This window comes from Cryphonectria parasitica (assembly GCF_011745365.1).
Source record: "Cryphonectria parasitica EP155 unplaced genomic scaffold M406scaffold_3, whole genome shotgun sequence".
NCBI classification, from domain to species: Eukaryota; Fungi; Ascomycota; class Sordariomycetes; order Diaporthales; family Cryphonectriaceae; genus Cryphonectria; species Cryphonectria parasitica.
The window spans coordinates 3,871,387-3,891,642 of record NW_024468911.1 but is presented as its reverse complement, the minus strand read 5'-3'; the positions used below and the strand labels follow the sequence as shown (position 1 = coordinate 3,891,642).

General features: G+C 53.8%; 8 protein-coding genes across 8 annotated transcripts; 4 read left to right on the top strand and 4 right to left on the bottom strand.

Annotated features, from left to right (window-relative positions):
• Positions 1–378: 378 nt before the first annotated feature.
• On the top strand, positions 379–1,377 carry M406DRAFT_69893 (uncharacterized protein; the record flags this gene model as incomplete). Its single annotated transcript, XM_040925297.1, has 1 exon — positions 379–1,377. One exon carries the CDS (start codon positions 379–381, stop codon positions 1,375–1,377), a length of 999 nt encoding a protein of 332 aa, XP_040778738.1.
• A 63-nt stretch (positions 1,378–1,440) lies between these two features.
• Positions 1,441–2,778, bottom strand: M406DRAFT_345619 (DUF1681-domain-containing protein). Its single transcript, XM_040922109.1, has 2 exons — positions 2,621–2,778; positions 1,441–2,538 (listed from the first exon to the last, which is right to left on the bottom strand). Exon 2 carries the CDS (start codon positions 2,401–2,403, stop codon positions 1,615–1,617), a length of 789 nt encoding a protein of 262 aa, XP_040778737.1. The 5' UTR covers positions 2,404–2,538; positions 2,621–2,778; the 3' UTR covers positions 1,441–1,614.
• Positions 2,779–3,273: 495 nt separating this feature from the next.
• Positions 3,274–4,526, top strand: M406DRAFT_328833 (nagb/rpia/CoA transferase-like protein; the record flags this gene model as incomplete). The annotated part of the gene is made up of 3 exons (XM_040920365.1): positions 3,274–3,371; positions 3,459–4,377; positions 4,434–4,526. The coding sequence occupies 3 exons, from the start codon at positions 3,274–3,276 to the stop codon at positions 4,524–4,526; spliced, it is 1,110 nt and encodes a 369-aa protein (XP_040778736.1).
• A 376-nt stretch (positions 4,527–4,902) lies between these two features.
• M406DRAFT_345618 (uncharacterized protein) lies at positions 4,903–6,698 on the bottom strand (the record flags this gene model as incomplete). Its single annotated transcript, XM_040922108.1, has 8 exons — positions 6,510–6,698; positions 6,222–6,391; positions 6,031–6,099; positions 5,885–5,931; positions 5,689–5,777; positions 5,469–5,590; positions 5,172–5,325; positions 4,903–5,069 (listed from the first exon to the last, which is right to left on the bottom strand). The coding sequence occupies exons 1-8, from the start codon at positions 6,571–6,573 to the stop codon at positions 4,903–4,905; spliced, it is 882 nt and encodes a 293-aa protein (XP_040778735.1). The 5' UTR covers positions 6,574–6,698.
• A 3,208-nt stretch (positions 6,699–9,906) lies between these two features.
• Positions 9,907–13,784, top strand: M406DRAFT_288979 (uncharacterized protein; the record flags this gene model as incomplete). The annotated part of the gene is made up of 13 exons (XM_040918830.1): positions 9,907–10,050; positions 10,109–10,227; positions 10,299–10,537; positions 10,607–10,721; positions 10,780–10,793; positions 10,851–10,872; positions 10,934–11,220; positions 11,589–12,282; positions 12,337–12,412; positions 12,486–12,859; positions 12,927–13,186; positions 13,257–13,338; positions 13,401–13,784. The coding sequence occupies 13 exons, from the start codon at positions 9,907–9,909 to the stop codon at positions 13,468–13,470; spliced, it is 2,496 nt and encodes an 831-aa protein (XP_040778734.1). The 3' UTR covers positions 13,471–13,784.
• Positions 13,785–14,040: 256 nt separating this feature from the next.
• M406DRAFT_288976 (uncharacterized protein) lies at positions 14,041–16,879 on the bottom strand. Its single transcript, XM_040918829.1, has 4 exons — positions 16,697–16,879; positions 16,579–16,594; positions 16,232–16,513; positions 14,041–16,158 (listed from the first exon to the last, which is right to left on the bottom strand). Exons 1-4 carry the CDS (start codon positions 16,847–16,849, stop codon positions 14,138–14,140), a joined length of 2,472 nt encoding a protein of 823 aa, XP_040778733.1. The 5' UTR covers positions 16,850–16,879; the 3' UTR covers positions 14,041–14,137.
• Positions 16,880–17,612: 733 nt separating this feature from the next.
• On the top strand, positions 17,613–18,622 carry M406DRAFT_275450 (uncharacterized protein; the record flags this gene model as incomplete). The annotated part of the gene is made up of 4 exons (XM_040918251.1): positions 17,613–17,676; positions 17,766–17,851; positions 17,929–18,019; positions 18,115–18,622. The coding sequence occupies 4 exons, from the start codon at positions 17,613–17,615 to the stop codon at positions 18,405–18,407; spliced, it is 534 nt and encodes a 177-aa protein (XP_040778732.1). The 3' UTR covers positions 18,408–18,622.
• Positions 18,623–18,643: 21 nt separating this feature from the next.
• Positions 18,644–19,815, bottom strand: M406DRAFT_253659 (L domain-like protein; the record flags this gene model as incomplete). Its single annotated transcript, XM_040916915.1, has 5 exons — positions 18,644–18,868; positions 18,944–19,078; positions 19,229–19,489; positions 19,598–19,638; positions 19,734–19,815. The coding sequence occupies 5 exons, from the start codon at positions 19,813–19,815 to the stop codon at positions 18,644–18,646; spliced, it is 744 nt and encodes a 247-aa protein (XP_040778731.1).
• Positions 19,816–20,256: the final 441 nt, after the last annotated feature.

Genomic DNA, 20,256 nt, shown 5'->3' with positions numbered 1-20,256 from the left:
TTTGCATCATTGACGATTTTTATGTGATTGTAAGGGGGCTGGCTAGGTGACCTTCTTCAGAAGCACGGCATCGTTTTCATTCACCATCCCTTGTCTCCTCTATTCATTCGATGGCGGCAACATACTACTCGATCTCTTTGTTTGGGTCCACGATGTCCCTTCAGAACTTCAGCTGGTGCTTGAACCGGCTGACACTAAACTGCATGCATCCAGTGTCTTTGTGTTGGCATTTCTGGGCGGGATATGGAGTGAGGAAATCTATGTTGCTTGCCGTACGAGCCACCCGCCCGTCTCTTGTGGTCTTCGACAGCGTGACGGCGTGCCCACTCTTTGCTTCCCAGTTGCAACTCTGCTCTCCTCTTCAACTTTCTCGCTGCCATGGCGGCAAAGAGCCCAGTAAGCCCGACGATCATGGAGGATCCAAAGGAGGACTCCAGCGCATCCGACGCTCCCATCATCGACATGGAAAAACAGCTAAACAACCTCTCTATCGCCAGCGGATCGCCAGCAAAAAAGAACATCTCTCTGTCCTCCCCGGCCTTGACCATTCAGCCGGTGCCGTACTACAACATTCAAAGTCCCATGTTCAGCCCACCGCCAGCCCTGAGCTCGTCGAGCTACGAACGCTCCTACCTCCTGGAGAACCTCCAGCGGCAGCACGCACGCGGAGAGAGACTCACCCACGCCCTCTACAACCTCGAGATCCGGCTCACCTCGGCGCACAGCAAGGGTCAGGCAAAAAACATGCGCAGGGAGGCCAAGGTGCTGCGGGGCAACATCGCCGAGTCCCACAAGCAGGAGCAGCTGATCCTGCTGCGCCTGAACGATCTGCATAACCAGGACCTGAGCCGAGGCGGGTTTTATCAGCCCCAGTCCGCAGCGGTGTTGGCGCCGTACTCGGTAGCTTGGAGCCCATATTCGCCCTGGGCGCCGATGACGCTGCCCCCGGTGTTGCCTGCCGACCCCGTGTCGCCTCTCACTCCTCTGCCTCCTGGTCTCTACCACCCGGCGCCCATCGCTCCTAGCCCTCTGGCTTCGCCGTACTGGTTAGGAGCACAGTACCCCGTGGCAAATTCCTTCGTACCGAATGACCCGTCCTTCTATCTCGGCGTCAACTTCCAGCCTCCGTATATTCCTGAGGGAGCGTTTGCGGCACCGTCTCGCAGGACATCCTCCATGGCAACAGTCACTGGGGATAGCGGACCAAAGCACAAGGTGACCAAGTCAGTTGATTTCACTGCGCTGCCACAGCGGAAGGCGTACCACGGTCGGAGGTGGTCGCTTGCAGATGCCTTCTCGCCGGAGCCGAAGGACAAAAGGATGAGCATGCCGGGATTACAGACCATTTGGAAGGATCAAAAGCCCGAAGAGGAATGAAAGATGCACAAAAGCATAGGTGTCAAGCCGTTAGGTCGTTCAAACATTGATGAATATGTGTTTCGTCGGAGCATATGTCTGGTTTTCCTAGCTGAGCGCTGGATTTCTCTTTCTTCTTCCGGATAATCGGCCATGTTATTTTTGTTTTTCTTCTTTTTTCTTTTGAAGTCGATAAATAAACATCGAATAGAACTCCGGGCGCCATAGCCATGCATGAAATGAAATGAGCATCTGCAATTAGGCGAATTCGCCATTCTCGCCGTCGTCAAACCCCAGGTCCTCAGCGGTCTTGCCCTGTGATACGCCCGCCTGAGCACTCGCGCTCGGTGGGGGTGCGATCAACGAGTTCCGGTTCCCAGACGGCGGTGGCGGGAGCGAGAACGACGACAGGCTGGCGCCCTCATCCGCAGGCTTCTTTTGTTCCTGCTGCGGTCTCCTCCTCCCAAACTTGCCGCCCAGGTTCACCGTGATGGTCTCCCCCTCCTTGAGGCTCAGGTCCCTCTTCTCCTCGGCCTCCCGCTTCTTGGCCTGGGCCTTCTCAGCAGCAACAGCGGCGCCCCCGTCCAGACCCAGTGCTTTCTGCGCGTCCTGCAGCGCAACGCCAAAGTCGAAGGCCTCGCTCCTCTCCTCGAAGCCGATACCCAGGGTCGCCTTCCGGCCGCTGGGGTCCTGCACGCGCACAGCAAAGAAACGGCTACTGTCGAGAGTGGGCTCGACGGCGGCAAGCGCGGTATAGGGGGCGGCGGCGAAGAGCTGAGCCGTGGAGAGGTCCTCAAGCACGATGTCCGTCTTGACCTTGTCGTCGGCCCCCTGGGCGCCAGGCTGCGGGACGGCGGTCTCGATGACACGCAGCCGGCAGGTGGAGATGTGGCGCTTGGGGTCATCGGTCCAGTGGGCGGCCATGTGGCCCTTTGTCGACGTCAGTGGGGGGATGTTGTAGACGTGCACGTTCATGGAGATGAAGAGAATGCGCTGGATGGCGTCCTGGGGCAGCTTCTCGCCTGTGGCCGGGTCAAAGGATTCCATCTTGAGAGACTGGAGGGGTGGACTGGCTGGAGTAGTGGAAAGTTCTACAGTGGCCAGCCAGCGGTTTCGTCGATAATGGTCAAGGAGTTGTGGTCAGTTTGTTTTGTTTGTGTTGTGATTTTCAGGAGAAGCTTTCTTTGAGTTGAGAAAGAGCAGAAGTCAGCTAACCCCCGCTCAGCCACCCCTGGCTTACAGCAGCTTTAATGCGGGTACGTACTACATAGCATGTCTAAGTAACTGCCGACGTCCTTGCTGCCCTTCAATTTTTCCAAAGAAGAGGAGGAGAATATCGGAAATGCAGAGACTTGGTTGAAAACGATAGAGGATTTCTTTTTAAATTAGATGGTCTCGATTATCCAGTTGCCTGTGAGTGTTGTATGATTCTTCCGTGAGCGTTCGAAAGTGGACTTACCTATAATCTACCATGTAGACCATGCATCTTTGTGTTGCCATTGCCCGGCCTGATTCATACCCATATCAGATCAAAGGACTCATTCGATATTCTCTCTCTCATGTATGATTGCCTTCTGAGGATGAGCCAATCGCATGCGTTCGCACAGGAGAAGCTTGGTTGTTTCTGGCCATCCATTGCGACAACCTTTGGTGACCCTAGGCCCTGAAGTTGTACGATCTGCCCCGCCAATGACGCAGGCAGTACAAAAGAACGGACGTGGGGTTCTAAGCTTCGGTGCTAGCTAGAATCCGTAAAAGGAAGGCGGCGGAACTTTAGGCCCTTGACTCATCCTATCTAAACATCGACCCAAAGTTGAAAGGCTCCTCTCTCAAACGGCTCGCTTGCAACGGAACACCAATTCCAATAGCTTCCACAGCCAGGAAAAGACGCCCAGAGCAGCAACGCCATATTACAAGATGACAACGGACCAGCTGGGACCAGGGACGTCCTCGAAACTCCCGCTTCGGGCCAAGCCAGACACAGTTGTCAAGACAAAAGATGGCTCTGTATTCGAGTGAGTGGTCCCCTCGTCGTCGTCGTCCTCCTCCTCACCCACGATGGCGCCTATGCAGGAGACTCACCTCCACTGACCCATATACAGCCTCGTAGCGACCTATAACCGCCTTCTCGCCGAGGACATCGAGCTCTCCATGCCCGTCGCGGCCATCGAGGCCCTCATCGAACTCCTCAGCCACCTGACCACCTCCACGGTCTTCGAAACAGTCGAAATCGTGAATGCGCAGATCGCCCACCTCAAGGCCTCGGTGCCGAACCCAATTCCCCCGACGGCCGGCGCAGAGCTTTTCACCCGGACGCTCCTGAGTTCTCTTAGGCAGGAGACCAGGGACGACGGGTCGGGCGGCGCCGGCCCCACGCGCATCGCCAGCTCCACCAAGTTGAGCTTCGAGGACATGCGCCAGTATCTGGTGCGCAACAGCCGCGGCTTTGCGGCTCAGGCCAAGGCCGCCCGCGCCGCTATCGCCGACGTGGGCGCGCGGTACGTCACACCAGGCAGCACAGTCCTCACGAGCGGTGGGAGCAGGTGTGTCAAGCAGTTGTTGCTGCGCGCCGCCGAGAGGAGGTCCGAGCTCCACGGCAGTCCGGACTTCAGGGTCATCTACGTCATGGATGGCAGCCCAGACAGCGAGCCTGCGGTGAAGGCCCTGCGCGAGAGGGGCGTGCCGGTGTCAACGGTCGATGTCGCATCCATGGCGCACGCCATGAGACTGGCCAGGGTCGACCGGGTGTTCGTCGGTGCCGAGGCTGTGTGCCAGCGCGGTGGCGTCCTGTCGAGGATGGGCACATACCAGCTAGCCATGCTCGCCAAGGATCTGAAGGTGGACTTCTACGTCGTGACCGAGACGCACAAGTTTGCCATGGTGCTGCCACTGGACCAGATCGATGTAACGCGGCTCGGCGTCAAGCAGAAGGTCCTCGATTTCAAGAAGGGCAATGAGGATGATACAGCAGCCACTACGGACTCCAAGTCGACTGAAAACCAATGGCAGGCAGATTACACGGTAAGTTCGGCTAGCACAACTGTACCGTCGTCATGCACTGACTAATGCCTACGCAGCCTCCTGAACTGGTGAAAGCCTTCATCACAGAGCAGGGCACCAAGACACCAGCATCAATACTTGACTTTGTCTTGAGTATATACGCCTCTTGAGCGGGCGCACGGCTGGCATTGGCCACGAGACAACTGGCCTGAGGCTGTACCCTAGGTGTTTGGCTGCGAACTCGCCTTTTTCCCCACCACTAAGATGCTGACAAGTAAGTCGTGCTCCGACTAGGTCACCAGTATACACAATGCTGAGAGCGGTACAGCTACATGATATGGTCACGTATGACAAGCATGACCTAAGGGTGGCGTACAAGTCGTTTAAATTGGGAAATTTGGCGTTCAAGGATGAGAAAACAATTGTTGAGCATAAAGATGATACCAGAACTTGACCAATGAACACGTCGTTTTCGTGTGTTCTTGCACCTGTGTGCTCCCACTACTTCAAATGTTCAGTGATGACTGACAAGTCTTGAGAACTTGATCAAGGGTTGACGTAAGCACCTGGCATGTCGTTCCACCCATCAAGCCTCTGGGTTTTCAAAGTGCTGCAGTCAAAGTCATCCAAGATTCTCAGGGTGAAGTTCCTGTTGTTGATCACCCGGCTACGTTCTTCCTTGCCATAGTCGTCCAAGCGTTCATATTCCTCATCTGTCATAAAAAAAATGTGGTCAGGTCAAGCCTTTCCCCGTCCCGTGTTTAAAGTAAAAAGGAAAATTCACGGCTGGGCTCTGCCCCAAAGCTCATTCTTACCTGTTAGCTCGGACGGCTCATTACAGATGTGCACCCCGCAGTGCTTGCAGAAGGCCTTGCGCTCGATGCCGTACCCGAAGATGCGATACGAGAGGTGCTCTCGGCCTTGCACGACGCTCTGGTCTTTGTGGGGGTAGATCCAGATGTAGGCACCCTGACTCGTCAAGATCATCAGTCAGTCAATGTGTTGACGTACAGTCCCCACCTGAGGGAGTTCCCTGCAAAGAAGACCGGGAAAAGAGAGAAAAAGAAAGAAAAAAGTGGGAGGGCCCTGTGCTGCTCTCTCTTATGTCTTACCCGTGTGCAGATGCTGCAATTGCAGTCGACAATCTGTTCATCGTCATTGGAGAGGTCGTACGTCTCCAGCGGCTTTAGCTTCAGGGCTACCTTCACGGCTCCGCAGTGGCAGCTGCCGTGATCTTCACAATGCCCGAGAGGGTTCAGCAGATGCAACTCGTGACGAGGAGGGCGGCACTTGTAACTCTGTCCCCCACGGAGCGACTTGGCTGGCACATACAGATCTTCCCGTTCTCCACCGTTGCGGTCGGCTCTGGGCCGCTGTAGACGGGCGGCTCCCGCGGGGGTGGCAGGGCCTTGCCGTCGAAGCTAGAGCATGGGTTTCGTCAGCCTTCCAAGATCAGGCAGGATGAAGAGGGATTTACGTTGTGGGCTTTGTTGTGTACGTATACGAGTGTGGATAGGGATAGGCTTACGTGCTGACGTTGAGGGACCAGATATCCAGGTCCTGGATGGTACGAGCCTGTGGCCGTCTCAGCAACTGAGATATACTCACTGGTTCCGCCCTTACCACTGTCGGCAGACATCACACGCCTTCCCACCCCCTCTCTCAACTACTCACATTTAGAAGCAGACCCGGCTTCATCTTGGCATGATCACCCAGCACTGCCGTCCCGCAGTGAGCACAGAACTAAAACACACCATGCCGCGAGATTATTAGCGGTTGGAAGATCCACTTTTCGAAGGAGGAATAGATGGCTCTAGGTGGTGGTGGTGGAGGAGGAGGAGGAAGGAGGAGGTTCAACTACCAACCCTGTGAGACAAGCTGCCACTGCCAAAGGTGTAGACGGCCAGCTCGTCCTTAGAGCCCTTGACGAAGCGCAGGAGGCCCTCCTCCATGGGCCCCAGCCACGCGTAGCCCTTCTTGTGGCAGATGCTGCAGTTGCACTCGGTGTAGCCCTTGATCTCAGGGAGTTCGACCTCTTGGTTCGCATTATTCTCGGTTAGCTAAACCACAGCAGTGCCGAAACGATGGGGTAAATGGAACAGGAGACCAGGCAGCTACAAGCAGAGGGAGGGAAGGGAGGAGTGGTTCTCTACCGTAGACGAAAGCAGCACAGTGGCAGTTGCCACGGTAAGTCTTCAAAGCTGTCTCCTCTGCCATGATTACGTTCAATTCGAGAGAGGCGATGTTGATGGTGCGATTGGTGACTGTGTTGACTTGTTTGAAATTCGAAATAGTACAGTCCAGTCTTGATGCTCAAATAGTATTTTAAAGAAGACTTGATGTATGGAACGGGTTGATTCTGACCACCAACCTCTGAGCGCGTTCGTGATAAGGACAGCGCAATCGTGGGAACGACAACAAAGGGGGGGGGGGGTTGACGCGTTGTTGTTTGGGGTATGAGCGGCACTGAGGGGTTCCGCCCAGCAAAGGGCGCGCCCTTTCCGATGATAAGCATTTGTTTGACCCAAGTCTTGGATGTTCGACGCCACTGATGTCCAAGGGTTGAATAATACTGCTTTACCATTGGACGAGCTTACAAGCCAGCTCACACGTGCAATACGCGCTATCATGTGACTCACGCAGGCCCAGCCTTTAATCAGGCTAATTTACATGCATGGCTTCGGCCGCATGAATACCAATCTAAGTACAATGTGTGCATGGCTCACCTTACTTCACCAGGATGGAATTATATACTGCCAGGTGGCCTGCGACAGCAGAATTTGTAGAGCATCAGATCTCGGTGGTCAACCTGGGCCCCATCGATTGATTCCCTTCCAGTCTGTAAATTATCCATAAAATACAATACATATAATATAATTATGGCAGCAGGTAATACTTGACGTGCCCCCCCCCGGGGGGGTCAAGCCGCCGGGCCGTGGCGGTGGGGCGGTGCGAGTCCTGGCTCCGAGCATTTCGCGTCGGCAGGCTCTGCTATTAAACCAGCCATGCTGACAGTGGCTTGAGTTCACGACATACTGTCGCATTGCAAGTTGAGGCCATTTCGGGCCCCGTGGGCTGAGGTTTTGTGTCAGTCTAGGAAATGCCGTCCCTCCCGACGGCGATCCTTTCGGAGCCGTCGGGTTTGCTGGGATGAGCGCGAGATTATGATCGTACCACCGAGTCTTTCCCTCTTTTTTCAATGCGCAGGAGTTTGGTACGGAATATCTGTCGCTGACACCTGATCGCTGCGTGCGTCGCTCGTAGATCCGCAGGCCAGAGAGGGAAAGAAGAGGAATGTGAAGGACCCACACAAACCGGAAGAGGTGGTGCCCAGGTTCCCCGCAGATGATGTGCATCAAGGCGACGGTGTAGCGGATATACATAGTACTGCGTAGTTCCTCGCGGTATATGGAACGGCTCCTGCAGCATCTCGAGCTGGTGAGGCGTGCTACCGTTGCAACGAGCAGCAAAAGGTGGCAGGATGAGGAAGGAGATCTCTGCCGCCCCCAGCTGCGCCCTGAACCCCCATCGACGTGACCGGGACAAACACACACACACACACTCACACACACACACACACCCACACCCTGTCCCGTCAGAAGCCTCGTGGCAGCAGCTGAGGTCGATGGATCGCCCGACGAACAGCCAGTCGGACGCTTGTGTCCCCAATTAGACTCGTCGATTCAGTAGCCTGAGTCAAGGAGGCACGGGAGGCCTTGGAATAAGCTTTCAGTGGTGGAATTTCTAGAATATTACCAGATGCAGAATTGCGGAAATAGATAGAGAGCGCGGACAGCAGACGGTGGGAAGCATTCAAGTGTCCTTTAGAGGATCAGCTAAACAGCGAGTATAAATGTAGTCATCTTCCTCATCTCCTGGCCAGAACCGGTCTCAATACTGTTTTTGTACTCCAATCCGTCTTCAAAGGTAGGATCCAGGAAGGGGCATATTCGCCGAAAAGAGCACCACGCAGGCATAGAAATCAGATGTGGGTACACCATGGGATCCGCCGGGGCTGGCTGCGAGGCAGACAGCCCTCGAGGCTGCACTGCACTTGAAAAGGGAAACGGGGGGGAGCGAGCTGCCAAAGTGGGAAGCTGGAAGGCATACAAGGCACCAACAACTGCAAGGCTGCGTCGCAGTCTGACAGCTAGACTGTGTGGACGTGAGGTGTTCGTGGGACTATGTTGTGGGTATCTCGATTCGATCCGTTTCGTGGAGCTTCCCGGACCCGGAAGCCGAGGGCAAGTAAGAGACTGACTGTACTGTGCAGTCTATAGAAGAGCAAGCACACAGGGCAGGCATGATGATGGTTGCTTGACTCGTCTGTCTGCATCTCAGATGGTATTCTGGTCCGAGCAGGTGTCCACACAGAACCTGCTGCAGAGCATGCACGATGACGACTATGAGGTGGTGATGGTGTTACTTTTTGCACCGAAAGACCAGGGCATGCCGGAGAGAAAGAAAGAAAGAAGAGGAAAAAGGCCAAGGCCTTAGAACCCCCCCCCCCCCCCCAAGCCGGTCCAGCGGCAAACGGGAGGGGCAGCACGGCCAACACTAGGCACTATAATCAGGGGTGTCGAGGTTTCCTTGAGAAAGGGGCCATGGGGGGGAAGGCACAAGGGAAGCCACTGACGCTAGCTTGTCCCTAGCGGCGTGGGTTTTGATGGACTAAGCGTGGGGCTGTTGGCCTTCTCACTGGCTAATCCAACCTCACCCACCGTGGATTTGACATCGTCCTATCCAATTCATTACAAAACGATATCCAGCAAACATCTTTTTGCTGACGGCATTTCCCCAATTCTTGCGACCATGTCATAGGAACTACCAGCCGGGTACCCCTCCAGGCGGTCGTCTTCCCCCGTTCGTCGTACTGTGTACCCGCGGGCCTCTCTCTTAATGCCTCTTCCCTCGAACCACCTCGGCATGTCTGGAATCGCTCTCACGCTATGCACGATGGAACGAACCATCCGATCCTTGGAGGGGAGAGGGTCCGGCACAACGGTTAACCCTGCTACATCAGTATGGTCAAAATTCCTAGACCATGGTACAGCGGTGGGATGACTATGCCTCTACTACGTAGCTGGGCTGATTTGCTGCTTCCTACTGTATCGCCAAGGAATGGGTTCCTTCAGCCTTTGTTTTTACATCCCGCGTGGTTTTGCCCCCCCCCCCCCCGGGGGGGGCTCAACTAATCGCATCAACTCCTGTACGGATTACCTATTTGGTTCCCAAAGGTGTTGTTCACAAATAACGACGGACTCCTTGTTGTCGTCAACATCCTGTCACACGAAGAGGTCTCTCATACATATTGATTCAGAGCGCCATATTCCATTCCCATCTGTCCACTGCCTCATCCTCATATCCTATGGTTTTAACTAGCTGTCCAGTGCCGGGCATTCTTTGTGCCATATTAGTACTATTCCTCCTCCTCCTCCTACCATTTCAATCATGACTGTAGCAACACATTCGGCTACTACGCCAACTGGCATATCCACCTTCACCAAGACCACCAAGGCCGAAGGATTGCCAGGCGCACAGGAACCATTCATGGATATTCTTGATATTCGATCCGCAGCTGTCGAGACGAATCTCAAGGACGAGATTCATACCCTTCTCAAGCCGAAAGATGGCCCGAGGAAGCTGCCAACCCTCCTGCTCTATAACGAGCGAGGGCTGCAGATTTTCGAACAAGTAATAATGAGCCCTGAGTGCAGCCCTAGCATCTTACCTGGCACTGACTTTATGCCAGATCACGTATTTGGAAGAATATTACTTGACCAATGACGAGATCAAGGTATTGACGGCCTCGGCGTCAAAAATCGCAGAGAAAATCCCCAATGGCGCCATGGTGATCGAGCTCGGGAGTGGGTAGGTTCTCACACACACAATTGCATGTCGCTAAATAGTTGACACACTTCCTCCTGACTTTGATTTCCCAGAAACCTGCGCAAGGTGAATCTACTACTCCAGGCCTTCGAAGAGGCGGGGAAGGATGTCGACTACTATGCGCTGGACTTGGACCGGAAAGAGCTCGAAAGGACTCTTGCTCAACTGCCTGCTTACAAGCATGTAAGGAGCCACGGCCTATGGGGTACATACGATGACGGCCGGGACTGGTTGAAGGAGCCCTCCAACGTGCGACGGCAGAAATGTGTGCTTTCGCTCGGCTCGAGCATTGGTGCGCGCGAACCCTGCCCTCTCGTACCACATGAAATGAAATGAAAAAAAACTTATATATGTATGATAGGCAACTTTCACCGTCATGAGGCTGCGGATTTCTTGAGGGGGTTTTCTAGTGTCCTCAGCCCTGGAGACACGATGCTGGTTGGCTTGGACTCATGCCTTGATCCAGCCAAAGTCTTGTACGGCTCGACATCCATTCTCATGCATTATATCCCAGAAAACTAATACTATTCACAGTCACGCATATAATGGTCAGTTTCACAGACAGTCTTCACGTTACGAGTACTGATATCCCTGCACGTGGGCAGACCAAGAGGGCGTAACTCATTCGTAAGAAGATGTTCTGCATTGTCTCGGGAATAACAAGAACACCGCTGAGAGAATGTCATAGGTTCATCCTCAACGGCTTGCGCAATGCAAACGACATTCTCGAGGAAGAGGCGTTCAAGATGGAGGACTGGAAGGTAATTGGGGAATACGTCTACGATGATGAAGGAGGCCGTCACCAAGCTTTCTATGCACCAGTCAGAGACGTCGTAGTCCTCGGCGAAACCATCAAAGCTCAAGAGCGCATTCAGGTCGAACAGAGCCTGAAGTACTCGCAGCTGGCTGCGACCAAATTGTGGAACACCGCCAGTCTGGAAGAAGTCGATTCGTGGATGCTGGGGCAGGAATATGGTAAGTTCACGCACTACTTTTTATACTTGTCTCACTTATTTCCCCGAATCCCCACCGTGTGGAATTTCCTTTTCGTTCTCTTCCCTCCCACGCCCTGTTGTATGCAAGTCAGCCCTTGTGATCTATCTTATTACTTCTCGGAACCCCGTTGAAAGTAATCCTTGTTTCTGGCGCCCTTGTCATTTGACGCATTCGGCTGCGGGGGCCTTAACCCCCCAGCGCTACTTATAAGAGCTAAGCGGAATAGCTTGGCTTAATCAACGACGTCAAGGCCGTTGTCCGTTCTCAGAACACCGCATATCTCCCTTTTTTTCCTTTCTCGCCCAGGGGCTGGTGACGTGATCTCATCTGATTAACTCTGTCTGCAGGCCTGCATATGCTGGCTAAACCCAAAATGCCCTTCAGCCTGCACCCTTCTAGTTACGCCGCGTCCGTCTTGCCCTCCCTGGACGACTGGGACGGGCTGTGGACGGCATGGGACACGGTAACCAGGGGCATGATCTCGCGCGAAGAGCTCTTGGACAAGCCCATTAAGCTCCGGAACGCATGCATCTTCTACCTTGGGCACACACCGACGTTCCTGGACATTCAGCTCAATAAGACGACCAACGATACACCGACAGAGCCTAGACACTATATCACTATATTCGAGCGAGGCATCGATCCCGACGTGGACAACCCAGAACATTGTCATGCCCATTCTATCATCCCAGACGAATGGCCACCAGTCGAGGAGATCTTGGAATACCAGCAACGAGTTCGTGAGCGCCTGCGGGGTTATTATAAACATGGAGTGCAGGCCATACCTCGATCCACCTCGAGGGCCATATGGGTCAGTTTTGAGCACGAGGTCATGCATCTAGAGACTCTGCTCTACATGCTTGTACAGAGCGAGAAGACCCTGCCCCCGCCCAATGTGGCTCCGACAGACTTCGAGGGCATAGCTCAGAGCGCCAAAGATGCAAGGGTCGATAATCAGTGGTTCGATATTCCAGCACAGGATATTACGATTGGAATGGACGACCCCGAGGACGGGACAGATAGCAACTGTCATTTTGGCTGGTAGGTAAACCTGGCGGCTGTCAAGCTATATTTCTCGGGACTAACATGTTTTAGGGACAACGAGAAGCCGCAGACGAAGGCAAAAGTGCATGCCTTCCAGGCTAAAGGGAGGCCGATTACCAACGAGGAGGTAGGTTCGACAACTTTAGCCCGTAACCAAGGCCCTCTCTCTCTCTGCCGGCCCGGAAGACTAATTCAAGTAGTATGCGCAATATCTCCACGCCACAAACACCACACAGATCCCGGCAACCTGGATCGAAGTTCAACCTGGCCAACAAGTGCCCAACGGCGCGTCCCACGTGAATGGCGCTAACGATCTAGTTAACGGCTCGACGTCGCTGCCGATCTCATTCATCGAAGACAAGGCCATTCGGACCGTCTACGGCCTAGTACCGTTGAAGTATGCTCTCGACTGGCCAATCTCTGCTTCCTATGATGAGCTTGCGGGTTGTGCAGCCTGGATGGGTGGTCGAATCCCAACCTTCAAGGAGGCTCGCAGCATCTACGAGTATGTTTGTTTTCTGAAGAGAGCAGAGGCTGAGAGGAAGCTGGGAAAGACCGTCCCTGCTGTGAATGGGTAAGCAGCGTCTGATCAACTTTAACGGAGGGGAAGAATAGTCAAAATTAATGTTTTGCTTTTGCAGGCACCTTAGCAACAACGGGGTCGAAGAGACACCTCCATCACGATCGGCAAATGGAGATGTCGATGAAGGGAATATCGACCTCTTCATCGACCTTGACGGCTCTAATGTGGGATTCCAACACTGGCACCCGGTCCCTGTCACTGCCAATGGCAACAGGCTCTGTGGACAAGGCGAGATGGGTGGTGTGTGGGAGTGGACGAGCTCACCCTTGCGGAAGTGGGAGGGCTTCAAGCCTATGGCACTGTACCCTGCTTACACTGGTGAGTTGTCATCCTAACAATATCTCCTATTCTGTCCAGAGAGCCTAGCTGACATGCGATTCAACCGCAGCCGACTTCTTTGACGAGAAACACAACATCATCCTCGGTGGATCGTGGGCCACGCACCCGCGCATCGCCGGACGGAAATCTTTGTAAGAATCATCTCTCAACTCACTCCTTCCTCATGACCCATGCTAACTGCACATGCCTCAAGTGTCAACTGGTACCAGCGGAACTATCTATACGTGTGGAGCGGTGCCAGGCTCGTCCGCGATGTGCAGTAGACGCTCTTCGGGTATGGAAACGCCTCGCTACCTGTTTCGCTTTGTTTCCACACAGCCAAGCACCGTATAACCTGTTGTGCATTCGGCCCAGATCATTCAGCTTGGACACTGCACATGCCAATGAGCTAGCCAGATACCAGCCATTCCCTGCATCAGCAACGCAAACACGGATGTAAGTGGGAGAGGGATTGGTGTTCATTGCATAGCCCGGACACTCTGCATCCTTGACATGTCGTGTCATCACTGTCCTTTTCGGATTTACACCAAGAAAAAAAAACCTAAAACCAAACAACAATGAAATGATACATGAGTACACAATGACATGAAATTCAACGATACTCAGTGCGATCGGTGCCTTGCTGTTAACATCTTGCAACAACGAATTGAGTGGTGTGCCTTACTTCGAATCCCGCGCTCACTTTTATGGTGTGACGAAGGGTGATTGAGAGGGCAAACCAGCATGGCCCACAAGAAATTCCGGGGCAGGTAGATGTGATGCATTGCGAGCCACAGTGAGGTCGACCTATTACGTCTCTTTAAACTGGCAAGGCGCGAACGGCGTACGACTGTGTATGTCCAGGTCTTCATTTCATCGTTGTGATATATTACAAACACGCGCGAACTTAGCAAACAAAAGAAGGTCTATCCTGAGTCTATCCTGATCTGCCTATCTATTCTCCAGCTCGACGCCGTCATCCTCCACCTGCTCGGTCCCATCCATGATAGGCCCGCTGGAGAGGTTGTCGCTGGGACCTGTCAAGCGTATCCGGCCTCCAGAGGCACTCGACACCTTGTCAGCCACCCAGCTAGCGACTTGCTGGAACAACCCCCAGAGCTTCTCCTGGGCGCGCACGACGTCCTGGTCGTCACGCGGATTCTCGGCCGCCTCCTCCTTGATCTGATACTTGAGGCAGTCCTTGACGGTGACGAGGCCGTTGAGCTTGCCGTGGTACTCGATGAGGACAACCCGCGGACCGATCTTGCGGAACAGCTCCATCACGGTGTCGAGCGGCAGGCGGGGGTGCACTGTCACCGGTGTAGTGTCCACGAAACGGCTGAAGTCTATCGAGGCCGACAACATGGGATCCAGCTGGACGGTGATGTGGGGCGTGGAGGGGGTCGTGGGCGGGTTGGTCTCGACACCGCGAGAGCTCGAGAATGTGCAACGCGCACTGGGAGCCAAGGACCGCTGCGTCTTAATCCTGTTGATCGCGTAGCGCAGCTCTGTGCGTCCGATGTATCCCACCAGCGTCTTGTCGTTCTCGATAATGGGGAATCCCTGGTACTTGTCCTCAGCCAGCAGGCGCTCGACATCCCCAAGTGTCAGGCCGGTGGCTTGTATAGAGACAACGTCTGCGATCATGGCCTGAGAGACTGGCACCCCTAGATTGGACTCCTCCTTGTTGTCTAGGAATGGGAATCCGCTGAACCAGATCATGCGGTCTGCGATTCCTCCGCGCCCGAATAGCTCGCTGACCCACTTTGTGACGCCTACAACGACCATGGTCGGTAAGATGTATATCAGGGCCCCGGTGAGCTCGAACATGATGACCACGACCGAAATGGTAATGTGCATGATCCCAGCAAGTGCCGCGGCGGCTCCAAGAAAGGCGTATGTGCCCGGCGTGATGCAGGGGACGTCTGGCTCGCAGGCCGCAAAGTAGGAGCTGTTTGGATGGGCATCGTGGAGAGCCTGCACAATGATACCGACAGCTCGCCCGAAAGTGGCGCCCACGGCCATTGAGGGCACGAATATGCCGGCCGGTACTTTGCAGCCGTACGAGATGATGACGAAGAAGATGCGAATCAGAGTGGCCGATGTCAGGGATAGGATGTTCCAGAGGCGGTCTGGGGCGTCGCAGAGCCCGTGATAGTCCTCAGTGCCTTCGCATTCGAGGAACAGAATCTCCATACTCTCTGTCATGTCGATCCTCAGGAAGGCGTTCCAGTAGCACACCAAGGCAGTTGCGGTAGCGAGTAGGGTCGCTTCAAGAACCGGGTACTTTGCCAAATACTTCTTGCGGAAGGCCTGGTAGCGGAGGTTCCACTTGATGACGAAGGCGCCGTAGAGACCACCAAAGACGCCGATGAGGATGTAGAATGGGATCTCGAAGAAATGCCACGTCCGATCGTAGTGAACTGAGAACATGACAAGCTGGCCAGTTCTGAAAGGATTCATGGCAGCCAAGACCATAGTCGCGACAAGCGCACAAAAGTAACTCCGCCACATAGTCTTCAGGGGAAAGTAGTTGCTCATCTCTTCCAGCGAGAACAAGACACCGCCAATGGGGCTGCCGAAAGCAACAGCAACGCCCGCGGCAGCGCAGGCGCTCAGTAACTCCCGCATCTTGGAGGCACTGCGCTTGTATTTGGTGAACAGCCTTCCTATCACGTTTCCAGTGCAGACGGCGTAGTGCACACTGGGGCCTTCCTTTCCGACAGAGAGACCAGAGGCGATGGCCAGTGGCAGACAGACAGACTTAATGATCAGCGTCCAGAACCCAAGGAAGCCCTTCATCACAAAACCTGCTATGATGCATTTGATCTCGGAGATGCCCGAGCCAGCAGCGTAAGGAGCGTAGCACTTGACCAAGGTGGCCGACACAAACGCAAATGTCGTTGCAAACAGAATATAAATCACGTAATTAGCAGGCTCAAACCCCGTCCAACGGTGCCAAGCTGGACAGCCTGTCCTCGACCTTGTTTGTCAGCGAGCTTGTCCCCAGCCGTAACGACACAGATAGAAACTAGGTCTACTGACCGTTGTCCTCGCCCCAGCAACAAAACTTCTCGTTCAGGTAGAAGGCGGTTGTGCAGTGGCCCATCTTGATATCCGACAGCCACTCAGTAATGATGTTCAAGAAGGCAGCGTTGAGCCCGATGGCGGCACCGATGATGGTCACCACAATCCATCCTTGCGCAGCCTCGTAGGCAGCATAAGCCTTGTGGCGCCAGTCGACCTGGCCGGTGTCGTAGAGGTTGGTTGTGTGTTTCCTGCGGGCCTTGCGTCGTGATCGCTCCCTCGCGGCATCCTGCACCCAATCTGTTCTTTCATGTAAGCGGCGTCATCGGTGACATTGAGCGTCGCATCGCACGTTCGCATCGTACCTATGGTCGTGAAGTCCTGTGCAGAGAGATAGAGAAAGACGCATCAGTATTGGTAAAGACAGCAATGCCAAGGAGGAGCCAAGAGGAAGAGTATGTGATGGTAAAAAAGTAGTAGTACCTCATAGCGCTTGATCTCGGCGATCTCCTCCTCGATCTGACGGTCGGCAGCAACATTTGGCTCGTCTAGGGATTCTCCACGCTCTGCATTACTGGCTGTACTGATGGCAAAGGAGAGGCGCGAGGTCACGGAAGGCCTGCGCCGTGCTTGCATCTTGGAGACATATGGTCGGTGTGTGGGTATGATCCAGGTGCGGAATAGGGAGAACGTTCACGTTACAGCCCGCGGCGCCTGCGACTAGGATGTGCTTATGCTGTAGGAGGGCCCGTTTAGGGGACTAAGGAGGAGGACGAAGGCCTGGAAGTTGTACCTACCAATGGTGGTCTCTCCAATTCTCCTACCCCAGCCCCACCTAAAATAGTACAGTAGAGTCGTTTCCTCATGTATTCTTTCTTTCCCAACCCGTCCAAGAAATTGTTTCCATTTTCTCTCTTTTCTTCCTTCATGCTCAGGTTTGCTGTATTCCTTTATAACCAAAAGATCTGGAATGTACTTTCCAGAACCAGACACAATTTACTGCATTTTGCCTTATTTGACAACTAATTCCCTGTCCGGCGGGCACTAACCCTAACCCTCGTCCTACAGTTTTCCCTCCTTACCGCCGTCGCGTACTAGACTTGAACCGCGTCTCAATTAAGAAACCACCACCCCAGACTTCTCACCTATAATCATTCAAATCAACTTGCTACCACAGTATCATCGTCAGCATCCACGATATAACGAATGTTCGCCAGTCTGAGATAGAATTGAATCTCTGGCTGAACCACTAGACTACGCACACAACGTCCGGGTATCAATCCTTAAGTGTGAAAGCGGTCTCTTTAACTTGGTCTCTTGGTTTGAACAACCACAACCAGCTCTCTACTCTCTGTCTTTCTTTCCCCTCTGAAGAAGAGCCGGAAGCTTTTATCACAAAATGCCATACAATACCACACCAATACGGCCCCGGAAGGAGGTGACAGGCCAGGTTCAGCTGCCATGTTAGTTCTCTCTACACCATTTACAATCACTCGTGACCTTTCTCACTTCCACCCCTGACCTAATAAGACTGACAAGAGTTGCGTTACAGTATCAAGAGTCAAGAAAATCATCGCAGTAGATCCAGACATCAACATCTGCTCAAACAATGCAGCCTTCGCTATCACAATGGCTACTGTAAGGGCCTTCTCGCCCATCTCGTTTCATCTCACCTATGCCTATAAGACGCCGGGGGCTGACCTTGACTTGTCCAGGAGCTGTTCATCCAGTACATCGCAGAACAGGGCCATAACATGGCCAAATTGGACAGGAAACCACGGAGGAACATCCAGTATAAGGATCTTTGTAAGACCCCTTCCCTCTCTCTCTATCGATCAACACGTAAGTTCCATGCTACTCAAGTAACGGTCTCCGCTGACAAGATCGACGTGCGAACACAGCGGCTGCCGTCACCTACAAGGACAATCTAGAGTTCCTAGACGACACCATCCCCAAGACGGTGCCCTACAAGCAGATCAAGCAGAAGGCCGCCGAGACCCGCGCGAAGCTCAGCGGCTCCAAGACCGCCGGCGACCAGCCGCATGAGCCGGCGCATACTAACGGCAAGAAGCAGAAAACGTTGTCGAACGGTCTCGGAGCGCACGAGGGGATGAAGAAACCCCACAGCGCGGACCCGGCTGATGAGTCGGCCGCTGGTGCTGGTGAGGACGAGGATGTTCAGATGACAGGCTAGGGAACTTTCTTGGAGGTAGATGGATCGCCAGTCTGGCCCTGTCCTGAGACTGGGAAGGACTAGGTCGGGACTTCTGGTGAGGGCAACGCTAATTTGATCTGCTGCCTAAAATCATTTACTTTTGATGTGTGGGTACCGGGCCAATTGATAGTATGCCCTCCCTAGCAAATACAAATTAACAGAAGCAGATCCTGTCGGGCGGATGCCTTCCCACCACCAGACCCAGGCCCGTCGTCTTACTCCTCCATGGCATCTTCGCTCAGGATGCCAGGAGGCAGTCGACCCTCCTCCAAGTCCTTCTCTAGCCGTATGATCTCCTCCAGGCTGCCTGCCTTTTTGATCCTCTCCTGCAGCCTCTGCTTCTCCTTGTCCGTAAGCTTCAGGCGCTTCATTCTCGACCGAGGCGCCGCCGCGCCGTTGGCCGCAGCCGCATTGAAGCCTGTCGACCTGATGCCCATGATCTATGTGTAGCCCAGCCATTAGCTTCTTTCTGCCTTTGATAGAGAGGTGACCTTTGATAGTTGCATGAGACTGACCTTGGAAGCAAGCTCCGTTGGCTCCTCGGCCGTGCCGAACAGCTCGGCAGCCTTGTCACGCTCCGCTTGCTTGACCTTCTGGTAGTCCAGGAATCGCACCGTTGGGCACCGCCATACCACCCAATACCGGTAATGCTACAACAGCCAGCCGTATGTTAGTATCGTCTGTTACCCACGCCGACTCCAAACGCCCTAGGCCGGGAACTCTTCTTTTCCTTCTCTCTTCCTCTTTCTACCCTTTTCTTTTCCCATCTTGAGCCACCGAATCAGAGAAAGAAAACGCACCTCCTTCTTCGTAACAGGATTATCCATCAGCACCAGCTGCGTCAGCCGCACAAACTTGCCCAGCACGTCCAGGTCCGCCAGCTCCGTCAGCTGGTTGGACGCCAGCACCAGGTTCGTCAGGTTGGGGATCGAGCTGGGCAAGGTGGGCTGGATCGAGGCGACGCGGTTACGCGCGAGCAGGAGGGTGCGTATCCGTGGGGACAGCGGAAAGTTGCCGAGGATCTGGATGTCATTGTCGGTGAAATCTATCGCATCTTGTGGCTGGTATGTTCCTTTGATGTCAGTCCCTGACGATCATCACGGTGGGTGGGCAGAAACGAGGGGGTAACTTTTTGGAAGGGAGGGGGAGGGGAGATCATAAATACGTACGCCCGCGACACCAAGATTCTCGATGGTTGGTATTCTGTGTCCTATTTGCCGGCAATGACAATGAAAAATCGATATCAACTCTGGCTCTCTTCGACCAAGATTAAAAGTGTAGCATCTGTTCTTTTCATAAACGCACCTCGGAGATCAAGCTCCCTCTCCTTGAGCGGGTTGAGGTACGACAAGGAATGTTGGATAAGATCCACCGTCAGGCGCACCATCTTGGGCGGTTTGACGGTGGGTTACCTCGTGTATGTGTATGTTGGTGTATTTGAGGGATTGTTGTTCTTTTCAGGTTGTCCAGGAATGCGTCTCTTCCGAGTGCACGTGACTGAGGATAAAAGGCTGTTCAAAGGTGGTTGTTCTGGGTGTGAAGTGGTGATGTACAAAACTGGTCGCGTCGTCGAGACCGTTCTCGCGTGCCTGCCTGCCCAGCTTGGTTAACTTTTTGCTAGAAAAAAAAGATTAAGGGTTAGGGTAGTTGTACTTTCTTAGGTACACCCCAGGGTAGATTTGTAAAACGCTTAGTCCATGCTATGCAAGATCACGAGGCCTTTTAAAAATACGAAATTCATTTTGAGGTTGAGATTGTACATGTTACTGTCAGTAAATGATGGATTCTCCTTTTCCTTTCTTCTCTTTTGTCTTGTGAGGGGGGAATG